Source organism: Xenopus laevis, chromosome 7S, assembly GCF_017654675.1.
Source record: "Xenopus laevis strain J_2021 chromosome 7S, Xenopus_laevis_v10.1, whole genome shotgun sequence".
Taxonomy (NCBI): Eukaryota; Metazoa; Chordata; class Amphibia; order Anura; family Pipidae; genus Xenopus; species Xenopus laevis.
Genome location: NC_054384.1, coordinates 3,859,985 through 3,871,933, shown reverse-complemented (window position 1 = coordinate 3,871,933; position 11,949 = coordinate 3,859,985). Strand labels below are relative to the sequence as shown.

Below are 11,949 nucleotides of genomic sequence, written 5' to 3'. Positions count from 1 at the left end.
TTATTCAATACCTACTGCCATTGATATACTGCTTTCTTGCTCTTCAAAGCTCACTCCTATCCCCTTAAATACCTCTTGCCCACAAGAGACCTAACTGGCTCCTCAGCCCTTCCATCAGAGTAACTTAAAGTTCTATGAATCAAAGGTTTGTGCAATTTTCAGACAGTGGGGCTCATTTATAAACACTGGGCAAATTTGCACCTGGGCAGTAACCCATAGCAACCAATCAGTGAGTGGCTTTTTTCAGCCAGCTGCAGGTTGAGCAATGTAAGCAGGCCTCTGATTGGTTGCCATGGGATACTGCCCAGGTGCAAATTTGCCCAGTGTTTATAAATGAGCCCCAGTGTGTGGATAGTTCCGTATTTTTCGTACAGTGGTGATCAGTCGTTAAGTTGATGGGACAGATAGAAAATTTCTGTCGGCTAACGATAATATCTCTGCATGTATTGCCTATCTGACCATATCAATGGGTGACTGTCACTTCTATTTGTCATATATAACTTTTGTACAATTGCTGTCTGTCAATTATTGGCCAAAACATGTAGATTTGTTATTTTTACTACGTTATTTAATATGAATGGTTAGTCTGAGGTCCATAGATTGCAATGAATGATCATTCGTCATACACGAGAATATCTGCATGTCTATGGCCAGCTTTACTCCTTAGCTTCTAAATATGATATACTCTCAGCCCCCCATATAATTAGCAGAGCCAACTGGGAAGCACAGTAAATATTTCCCTGTGAGTGATTTAAGCTCTGATGGACTAAAAGCTGAAATATTTACATCCTATTGTGTGTCTGTGAACATTAGGAAACTACCCACTGCTTATTTGTAACACAGTCACCAAACATATTCAGCTCATGTATCCAGTATTTTGGTCCCTTTAAACCAGTGATCCCCAACCAGTAGCTCATGAGTAACATGTTGCTCTACAACCTCTTGGATGTTGCTCTCAGTGTCCTCAAAGCCGGTGCTTATTTTTGAATTCCAGGCTTGGAAGCAAGTTTGAATTGCATAAAAACTAAGTAAAGTGCAAAGTAGAGCCTCCTGTAGGCTGCCAGTCCACATAGGGGCTACCAAATAGCCAATCACAGCCCTTATTTGGCTTTTTCATGCTAGTGTTGCTCCCCAACTCTTTTTACAGTTGAATGTGGCTCACGGATAAAATACATTGGGGACCCCTGCTCTAAGGATATTGGTAAACGCACACACTCATGCATACATAAATGAGTAGATACACTGTATGTCAATTTTAATAGTTTATTTATCTAAAATTACAAAATATATATAACAATATAATTATGTTATTTACAAAATATATATAAAAATATAATTATGTTATTTACAAAATATATAAAATTAGAATAAAGTAGAAGTATTTGTTTCCGCCTCAGAGTTTTCCGGATAAAAGAGCGGGGCAATTCAATTGGTTTAATGCCTTTGGGAAATCATTCAGAAGGGCCACTGAGGTAGAAACACCTGATAGACAAAGGCTTGATTCCTCCTGTACATCGGCCGTTCTTATCTGAGGAGTGAATGGAGGCTGGATTTCTTGTCTCAGAAGTGCGTCCCAGTCTACTCCCTGTAACACAGTAGAAATGCATTATTAGTTCTATTTGTTATTTAACATATACAGATTCAATCCAATTCGAACTGATATCTGCCCAGTGAAACTGCATAAAGATTGAATGAAATCTCATGGAAGACCCTTCTATTAACGGTTGCCATTTAGGAGTAGTAAAGTGTAAACATACCCAGAATAGAGAACTTTTCATTATTTCTTCAGCATCTTGTTCAGCTCCAAGGCGATATTTGATGTCTTTCTTCAGGAGCTATAAAGAAAAAAAAGTACCATGTAAAGAAGCATAAAGCATAGTGTGATCATCTGATTCCTCCCATGTATGTGTAGGGGTGACTTACAGACACCTACAGGCTCATGCAAGATTCTGGTTACCCCAGCAGGTACTTACTTTAATTATTGCACACTGGACATTCCAATTCATGCCTGGAGGAAATTTTGGCTTTGCGGTTAGGATTTCAACCTCTAGGAGTATTCTTGTATTTCCCATGAAAGGTAACTACAAACAGGAAACAGAATTTGTATTAAAAACACGAGATAAAATGGCAGCCATAATGGAATACGATTTTTAGAAACAGAAATTCCCTGATTGAGTTTATGAATGGGCACTTACCCTGCCGACAGCCATTTGGTACAGGATCACTCCAAAAGCCCACCAGTCCACTAAACTGGTGAAGCTTTTCTCTGTGAAAATTTCTGGTGCCATATAATTTAAAGTTCCACAGCGGCTCTGGAACGTGTCCATGTGGCCAATTCCTTCAACACAATCAGAACAACTTGAATTAGTAGAAGATCAGTCGAATGAATGAGGTTGTTTAGCTAGTATAAAGATGCCCAAAGCCCACATAAAGAGGCACATTAATGCTAGTGGATAAGAAAGCTAAACGAGGTGGTGACTGGGGACATAAGTAGCTGGAAGGATGGAAGCTTAGATCTAAATGACTAGGGACCTATCCTTCATTATGCCATGGATAGATCTAGGCAATCTTGCCAATATGCATATTCAGGGGTATATATGCAGTATGAAAAGTAAGGTGTATATCCGGTGGGCAAATGCTGCCATCCTATGATTTGGTTCTATCAGTGCAGATCAACTTTACCTCCCCTTTAACCTAATCTTTTGTGAAAAGTGAGCCATGCCATCTCCAAATGTTGGTGTAAACCAAAGAATCTGAGGGTAGGGATGTCATTCCCAAATGTTTATCTGCATGTTGACGATTATTCAGACTTTATAAATAAATGTAATAATGACACTAATAATGCAGGATAATATACTTTGGCATTATTCATTAGGTGGGGCCACTTTACTGTGGAACCCTGGGAAAGTGCCAACCATATCTTGAAGTATATTGCCAAAGCAGATTATGAGCATAATAATATGGTCCCATAAGTCCAATGCCATTATACACAGGAATCTTACCTTCTATACTCAGGCCGAAGTCTGCTAGTTTTGCATATCCTCGGCTGTCCAGAAGAATGTTTTGGGGCTTTAAATCTCTGTGTTAAAAGAACAGAAATTTTTTAAGACAATGTTATCCTGCCCTATTATGATATACAGTATTTCACTTGTAGGACTAAAGCTGGCCGTAGACGCAAAGATCCGATTGAGGATTCGTACGATTTTCAGACCATGTGTGGAGTCCCGACATTTTTTCGTCCCATGGAGATCGGTCGTTTGGTTGATCGGACAGGTTAAACGATTTCTGTCGGCTGCCGATAATTTCTCTGCGTCTATTGCCGATCGTACGATTTTCAGTGGGAGACTGTCACCAGCTTTTGTTGGACATAACTTTCCTACGATTGCTGTCAGGGGCTGATCTGTTCTTTTACTACTTTATTTGATCGGAATGGTTAGTGGCAGGTCGGGAGATGGGGAAGTCCAATCGGTCGAGGATTCCAACGATCGGATCTTTGCATTTATGACCAGCTTACGGAAAACTGTTTACTCACCTATGAACAACCTTGTTATCGTGTAAGAACTTCAGCCCTAGGACAATGCAGGAGGAATAAAATCTGCAAGGATCAAACAGAGAAAACTCATATCAATTCCATTATACATGCACAACTGAGAACCTATTTGTATTAGGCACTAAGATACTTTAAAAGCTACATTTTAAAACCTTTTTAAAGAATTCATCTTTCTCTCTCCTCTTATCTAGAATTCTTAAAGGTTACCGGATTTGTGGTTTTATTGCATAGATAGCTCTTCCTGAAGTTAGTGTAAAATAGTATTGTGACCACAGTCCGGTTTACTTTGACTGTCTTTACTTTGTGGTGTCCCAAAGTTAGCAAATAATTGAGTTGGTTTCTTTTGGGACAGCTCCACCGTCTATAATTTCCTTTTCTAACCTATTTTCTAATGAATTCAAGCCCTATTAATTCAAGTGTGATTGGTAATTAATTTTTGTAGTTTATCAATTGATTTAATGGATTAGGTGTAGGTCAATCAAATCGATTTAACTTAAGAAGCACATAGCACTTTTTCCAACCTTATATGAACTTGTGGGGGGTAGATCAAGTTTTTTCTGTTTACTAGAAGCACTGTGCACTTTTTGGTCTTTTTAATAATCAATTAATTCCTGTCAGTTATAAATATTAATTGAGGTTTATATCTAAACCTCAATTAGGGAATATACGGGGTATCTTTTTTCTTTCGGTTTCTACAAATTTAGATACACTGACCTAGTCAGACCCTGCTATAGGTTCCAAACCACAAGCTATATCACGGGTTCCTATCTTCTCTTTTTTAATTCTTAACTTATTTGTACGGGTAACAACCTTTAGCCATTGTTAGGCCAAGACCTGCCCAAGCCTTTATTATTTGTTATGTCTACTACACTTACTACAATAGGAACAAAGGGACACTCAAGTCAATGCTTCTGCAAAAACTCCAGGTTTTTCCTTTTATTTAAGGACAGATCCCAGAAAACGTTTCAGGGCCAGGCCCCTTCATCAAGTGGCTCTGAAACGTTTGCTGGAATCTCACCTTAAATAAAAGGAAAAACCTGAAGTTTTTGTAGAAGCATTGAATTGAGTGTCCCTTTGTTCCTATTTTTGTGCGCTTATTTCAAAAGCTCTTATTTGCAGTGGAGCCAACTTTAAGCACCTCTCATCGGTAAATATATTCATTTTTGCATACATAGAGGCAGAATGAAGACGTTTTGGATTTTATATGTTTACTAGACCTATCACTTGTGTGACCCCACATATAAAAGCTTGATGGTACTTACATAGTTCTCTTCAGAGATATGGCACCATGGCTCAGCTTTGACGCCAAGTCTCCATCTTCTGCATAGTCCATAGCAAAGCAGATGTGATTTTCAGTTGAAAAGGAGGCAAATAATCCTACAAGGAAAGGATTCTGCAATCTCTTTGCCATCAGAAGGATGCGCTGCTCCACGAGAATACTGCAAAATAAAACCATCAGAAATTCTCATCAGTTTTTGGTTTTGACCAAAGAGAGATATTTACTGGTTAGTTATGATGAGCTAAGTCTACTCTGTCTATCATAGATCCCTATATTAATAATTAATAAGGGGCATAATCATGATTCTATGAGAATCTCCCCAAATCACAGGGAGGCAGATTTGTAAAAATTTCAAAATCTTGAATTTGAATAAATCAGCCCCATAGTTTTCAAAACAATGGCCTTTTATGAGAGAATGTAATAAAAATTTAAATATTAAACTAAGGGTAACTGGAAAGTAAATGAAAAACGGAATCAGATCAGCTTCTGAGTCAGATAAGTTTCAGACCCTGATCATTTTTGGTAGTTATTTCCCCCATCTCCCTCACCTTCTATATTGAGCTAAGGTAGTAACTGTGCTCTTTTGTTGAGTCTTGATGGCAACGATCCTCCTTGTTTGTCTGTGTTCCGCTCGATATACCTGGAATGAGAGAGAGACCTCCATTATAATGAGTTTATTATAATATCTCACTGTTATTTCTGTCATATCCAGGGACTGAGTAACTCACCTTTCCAAAATTACCAGAACCAAGTTCATGTTGTAGTTTGAAATCAGCTATAGTTGTCTGATTACTGAAAGCAAAGAAAACAAGAGATAAATATTTTCTCCATGAACCCTATGGTGACCTGTTTATGCCCTTGTGTTACGCTCGGACCTTCATTGCCTGAGGACAGTTTACGTGTACGAAGCAGAAATCCAGCCCAAGTCTACATACACACAAATTATAGGAGGCTTTATCATTAAGGTCTCAGGCAACCACAATAACTATAAACAGCCATAAAAACCTCAGCATCAAACTATGAACCCCAAAATCATACCTTGTGTCCACCTTTACATGGTTTAGTGCTGTATCAATCTCGTCCAAAGTATCATAGAAAAGGCTTTCAATCTAGAGAAGGAAATGGAACACCATTAATTCAGATAAAAGTCTCACTGAGGATAATGATATACAGTCAAGTATAATCTACCATATACAGTATCCATATACCTGTAGGGGATGCTATGTCCTATGAGTCTTATCATTCTAATATTAATCTCTTTTATTGCATTTATTTACTATACCCAAGAAACCCACATAAAACCAAATCTTACCGATTCTGTCTCAAAAGAAGTCTCGCTCTCATCAGTGAACTCCATTGAACTGTCATAAGTGTCCTCAGAACTCGTTAGATCCTTATCCTTAGATGGAACCTTCGGAGCAATGTCCTCTTCAATCTGTGGCTCTTCCTTCTTGCTCTTTGGCTCCACAGATTCTTTTATTGGCTTTGGGATGCTATCTAACAGTTGACTTGACTTAAGGGAAATGTCATTCTGTGGCTTCTTTTCTTCATTATCCTTCTCACTCTGTGGATTTTCAATATTTGGGGAAGGATCACAGGGAATTTCCTCATCCTTCTCACTCTGTGGATTTTCAATATTTGGGGAAGGATCACAGGGAATTTCCTCATCCTTTTTACTCTGTGGATTCAGAGTATTTTCAATATTTGGGGAAGGATCACAGGGAATTTCCTCATCCTTCTTACTCTGTGGATTCAGAGCATTTTCAATATTTGGGGAAGGATCACGGGGAATTTCTGAAGACCCTGCAAAGATCAAATAAAATGATTTAATAACAAGATGTCGGATAGATATATGACTAACCTAACAGATGACCCACAGGGCTTGGAAGGCCTCCTATTACAATATTACTAACCAGGGGTTTCAATACTTTTCCCTCAAGGACCAGAGGAAGAAAACCAGGGCCGCCATCAGGAGGGACTAGGGGGACAGTTGTCCCGGGCCCGGTGATTTTTGGGTCTTAGGGGGGTCCCAGCCGCTGTACTCACTCTGTAGCCGGGCCCCCACTGCTGTCAGAAAGCTGTAGAATTGGGTCAGGAGGGCGAAGCTTCTTCTACACGTGAACCCCTGGCCACCAATAATTTTTTTAAATATTCTTTGGGGCCCCCTGACCACTAATGTTTTTGTAAAAACTTTTATAGGGGGCCCTGGCATCACTGGTTTTTTTATGGAGGGGCCCTGACCACCAATGATTTTTTAAAAACTTTTATGGCGCCAATATATATTTTTTAACTTATAGGTGGGGCCCAGACCACCAATTAATTTTTTTTAACTTGTAGGGGGTGCCTGACCACCAATGTTTTTTTTAAAACTTTTATGGGTGGCCCTGCTGCCAATGTTTGTTTTTTTTAATTTATAGTGGGACTGACCACCAGGGGGGCCCTGACCATGAATGTTTTTTGTAGGGATGGGCAGGATCTGGGACTAGGGGCCCAGAAAATTTTGCTGTACGGGGCCCCGTGATTTCTAAAGAAAACAATTAATGGGGGTGCATAAGGAAACACAGCGTTACCTTTAAGGATCTGAATGACGATTTCCTCGCATATCAACGCTTCCTGTTGTATTTGTTCACATTCTGTGTTTTTTACTTCCTGCACAGCTTCTGAACTCTCCTATAGAAATACAAGAGTTAATAACCGTCAATAAAAAAAACAAACACAAAAAATGATTAGGAAATGATGCTGAACATTTCTGTTCAAGGAAAAGTCAAGGCAGTAGCATAATTAGTACTAAAGTCCTCCCAATAACACAGGGGACCTTGCAAATCACTTTAAAATCATCTTGCCCTTTTTTAACTGCAACATGATATTCTGCCTTGCATTAATGTTACAATGGAGTGTTCCATCTTACCTTCTTCTTCTTTTGACAGAGGTTCCTTATGCATTTAAAGAAGCACCGAAGTTTTCCTTTCTTCACCTTCGATTCTGTTGTGTAAAATAAAGATTGTACATTTAGATGATACAGAAAGAACTACTATCAGTGCCCTGATTGGTTATTCAGGAAGGCAAACTGAGCAGTGGCTCTATGTAACCAGTAGAATGTAGGACAATTCACAATATTTTGAGGATTAGATCCTTAATTCTTCGTGTCTTCTTCCTCCCCTTCGGTAATTTCTGTCTCTTTCGTCGCATGCGCAGTTGTTGCGAACCGGAAGATTGTTCCGACTACGGATATATGTCACTCACTTCAAGAAGATTACCGAAGAGAAGAAGATGTCGCCCGTGAGCTCCACTGCTCTCACTCTGTATGTGCGATCAATATTTCTAGAGGCAGGGTCGGACTGGTGGGCCACCGCCGGCCCAGACCCGCTCCTCGATTGGCTGGCCCATAAAAAATACCTAAATGTAGGCCAGCACTGTGGCATTTGCACATGAACAGGTTGGACCCCAGTGGCCCCACAATTGTCCAGTCTGACCCTGTCTAGAGGGGACAGAATTCATGGGTAAGACAGGGGGGAGGCAGCGGAGGGGGGCCAGTGGGGACTGGGGGGTTTAGTTCTCCTTTAAAGGGATTGTTCACCTTTAAATGAACTTGTAGCATGATGTAGAGAGGGATATTCTGAGACAATTTGAATTAGGGTTTCATTAGGTTTTCATTAGGTTGTTGACTTATTTAGATTTATATTCAGCGGCTCTCCAGTTTTAGCAATCTGGTTGCTAGGGTCCAAATGATCCTAGCAACCATGCATTCATTTGAAAAAGATACTGTACAGGTATTATAAATAAGAGAGGCCTGAATAGAAAAATGAGGAGTAAAAAGTAGCAATAACAACCCATTTGTGGCCTTACAGGGCATTTGGTTTTTTTTTAGATGGGGTCAGTGACCCCCATTGGGCACTGCCAATGGCAGGGTCATTTTTAAAGCCAAATTGATGGTTTCGCTCTGCGTTAGCTTCATAGACCATAGTGGACTCCCCTGGACCCCCAGAAATATGGGGCAGCAGCCAGAAAGCCTCCTCAGGGTGGGGGGAGGGGCGTAAGAATCGCCCATTAGAGATATTTGTCCTATTGGTAAATATTATATGAAGTCACACGTTCTCCCAGCTCTCTCCCCATGGCTATAGTAATAAGCTTGTCTTCTATACAATATATGCATGGGACCATCCGATTCCTTAAATACCTTGTGGTTTTTCCTCTGTCACTTCTGGTGCAGGTGCGATGTCTGTCTCTTGGGTAGGACTAACATGTTTATCTGTCTTTTTCTGTAGCGGAAGAGATTTTAAAAATGGCATTAGGAAAAGAAGACCTAGAACCCACACGTCACTACAGTAGAACCCCCATTTTGCTTAATTAACCCTCGATATTCGACCAATAGTAAATGTGCCCCCTGGTGTGTTAATAACTAGGGTTAAACATTGCAGGGTTAATGTTACATAAGTGATTGACAAGTGATTAATAAGTGATTGGTGCAGGACTGTATAAGGGACAGACTCATTGACCATTTACAGGCAGAACCAAGGCACAATATACATCTGCTTAGAATTTGGGAACACCAGGACAAAATGTATAATGTATTGTACCCATAACCTCTTATAAACGGTATTTAGTGACGTCATCAGTGATAATTATTGCTTACTCATGTTAATTGTGATGTCCCAGTTAATACCAGACTTTAGTCTTATGTCCCAGTCCCATTGAATATCAGAGAAACAAGTTCTGGCCTTACCTTATTCTTGTGTTTGAAAATTTTCCGAAATGCATTGCAGAGTCGGTCACCCATGCTGCAGCTCCTATGATACAAAATATACATTTTATTTGAGTTTATGGGAACATAGAAAGGAATCAGGGTTAACTGTTACTGCTATAGAATTATTATGTTTTTATCTGCAGCGCATCACAGAGAATATACTCCATTGACATGGTCCCTGCCTCAGTGGAGCTTGCAATCTAATATCCTGATCACATGCAAATGACACACACACACATACTAATTATGCAGGATTCATTCAACAGACTATAAGCTCCAACACCATTTTGGGTCTGCAGCCCCTATTTCCTTTATATATTTGAATGATAAAAAAGAATTCTCTCACTTACAGATACAGAGCTGAGCAAGGATGCCCCTCAGCAATCAGATATAATCAAACGAATAAGATTAAAGATGTTAAAAGCTCGTTAGTACAGATCAGTCTCCAGGGATCTGCTCTGCAGTCTAACCAGCTCAGCTATGACACAAGCTTGTCTGGGAAGCTCTAGAAACTTCTTTGTGCATTATGACATCACAATCTGAGCCAAGGTGCATTATGACATCACAATGTGAGCCAAGGTGCATTATGACATCACAATGTGAGCCATGGTGCATCATGGGAGTGATCACATGCAAATGCCACACACACATACTAATTATGCACCAATTCATCCAACAGACTATAAGATAAAACACCATTTTCCGTCTGTAAAATGCAACTGTTATATATATATATATGTATTATAAATGCACGGAATCCAGGATTCGGTTCGGGATTCGGCCAGGATTCGGCCTTTTTCAGCAGGATTCGCATTCGGCTGAATCCGTCTGCCTGTCCGAACCGAATCTTAATCCTAATTTGTATTTCAAATTAGGGGCAGGAGGGAAATAGCTTGACTTTTTGACACAAAACAAGGAAGTAAAAAAAAGTTTTCCCCTTCCCACCCCTAATTTGCATATGCAAATTAGGATTTGGATTCGGTATTCGGACGAATCTTTCGCGAAGGATTCGGGGGTTTGGCCAAACTCAAAATAGTGGATTCCGTGCATACCTAATATATATATATATATATATATATATATATATTGAAACTTCCAGGCCTACAGTTCCCAAGCTAAGCCCCTATTTCCTTTATATATTTGAATGATAAAAAAGAATTCTCTCACTTACAGATACAGAGCTGAGCAAGGATGCCCCTCAGCAATCAGATATAATCAAACGAATAAGATTAAAGATGTAAAAAGCTCGTTAGTACAGATCAGTCACTAGGGATCTGCTCTGCAGTCTAACCAGCTCAGCTATGACACAAGCTTGTCTGTAAAGCTCTAGAAACTTCTTTGTGCATTATGACATCACAATGTCAGCCAAGTTGCATTATGACATCACAATGTCAGCCAAGGTGCATCATGGGAGTGATCACATGATCACATGCAAATGCCACACACATATACTAATTATGCACCAATTCATCCAACAGACTATAAGCTAAAACACCATTTTCGGTCTGTAAAATGCAACTGTTATATATATATATATATATGTATTATAAATGCACCGAATACAGGATTCGGTTCGGGATTCGGCCAGGATTCTGCCTTTTTCAGCAGGATTCGGATTCGGATTCGGCTGAATCCTTCTGCCCGGCCGAACCGAATTGTAATCCTAATTTGCATATGCAAATTAGGGGCAGGAGGGAAATAGCTTGACTTTTTGACACAAAACAAGGAAGTAAAAAAGTTTTCCCCTTCCCACCCCTAATTTGCATATGCAAATTAGGATTCGGATTCGGTATTCGGACGAATCTTTCGCAAAGGATTCGGGGGTTCGGCCAAATCCAAAATAGTGTATTCCGTGCATCCCTAATATATATATATATATTGAAACTTCCAGGCCTACAGTTCCCAAGCTAAACCCCTATTTCCTTTATATATTTGAATGATAAAAAAGAATTCTCTCACTTACAGATACAGAGCTGAGCAAGGATGCCCCTCAGCAATCAGATATAATCAAACGAATAAGATTAAAGATGTAAAAAGCTCGTTAGTACAGATCAGTCTCCAGGGATCTGCTCTGCAGTCTAACCAGCTCAGCTATGACACAAGCTTGTCTAGGAAGTTCTAGAAACTTCTTTGTGCATTATGACATCACAATGTCAGCCAAGGTGCATTATGACCTCACAATGTGAGCCAAAGTGCATTATGACATCACAATGTCAGCCAAGGTGCATTATGACCTCACAATGTCAGCCAAGGTGCATCATGGGAGTGATCACATGCAAATGCCACACACACATATACTAATTATGCACCAATTCATCCAACAGACTATAAGCTAAAACACCATTTTCCGTCTGTAAAATGCAACTGTTATATATA

General features: G+C 39.7%; 2 protein-coding genes across 2 annotated transcripts; both read right to left on the bottom strand.

Moving 5' to 3' along the window:
* Nucleotides 1-1,372: 1,372 nt before the first annotated feature.
* Nucleotides 1,373-2,684, bottom strand: LOC121396125 (ribosomal protein S6 kinase alpha-4-like). Its single transcript, XM_041570700.1, has 3 exons — nt 1,974-2,684; nt 1,758-1,835; nt 1,373-1,585 (listed from the first exon to the last, which is right to left on the bottom strand). The coding sequence occupies exons 1-3, from the start codon at nt 2,070-2,072 to the stop codon at nt 1,394-1,396; spliced, it is 369 nt and encodes a 122-aa protein (XP_041426634.1). The 5' UTR covers nt 2,073-2,684; the 3' UTR covers nt 1,373-1,393.
* A 783-nt stretch (nt 2,685-3,467) lies between these two features.
* Nucleotides 3,468-10,055, bottom strand: LOC108697913 (protein kinase C-like 1). Its single transcript, XM_041570699.1, has 10 exons — nt 9,553-10,055; nt 9,007-9,088; nt 7,738-7,811; nt 7,400-7,499; nt 6,142-6,632; nt 5,868-5,938; nt 5,558-5,621; nt 5,378-5,469; nt 4,813-4,989; nt 3,468-3,595 (listed from the first exon to the last, which is right to left on the bottom strand). Exons 1-10 carry the CDS (start codon nt 9,634-9,636, stop codon nt 3,529-3,531), a joined length of 1,302 nt encoding a protein of 433 aa, XP_041426633.1. The 5' UTR covers nt 9,637-10,055; the 3' UTR covers nt 3,468-3,528.
* Nucleotides 10,056-11,949: the final 1,894 nt, after the last annotated feature.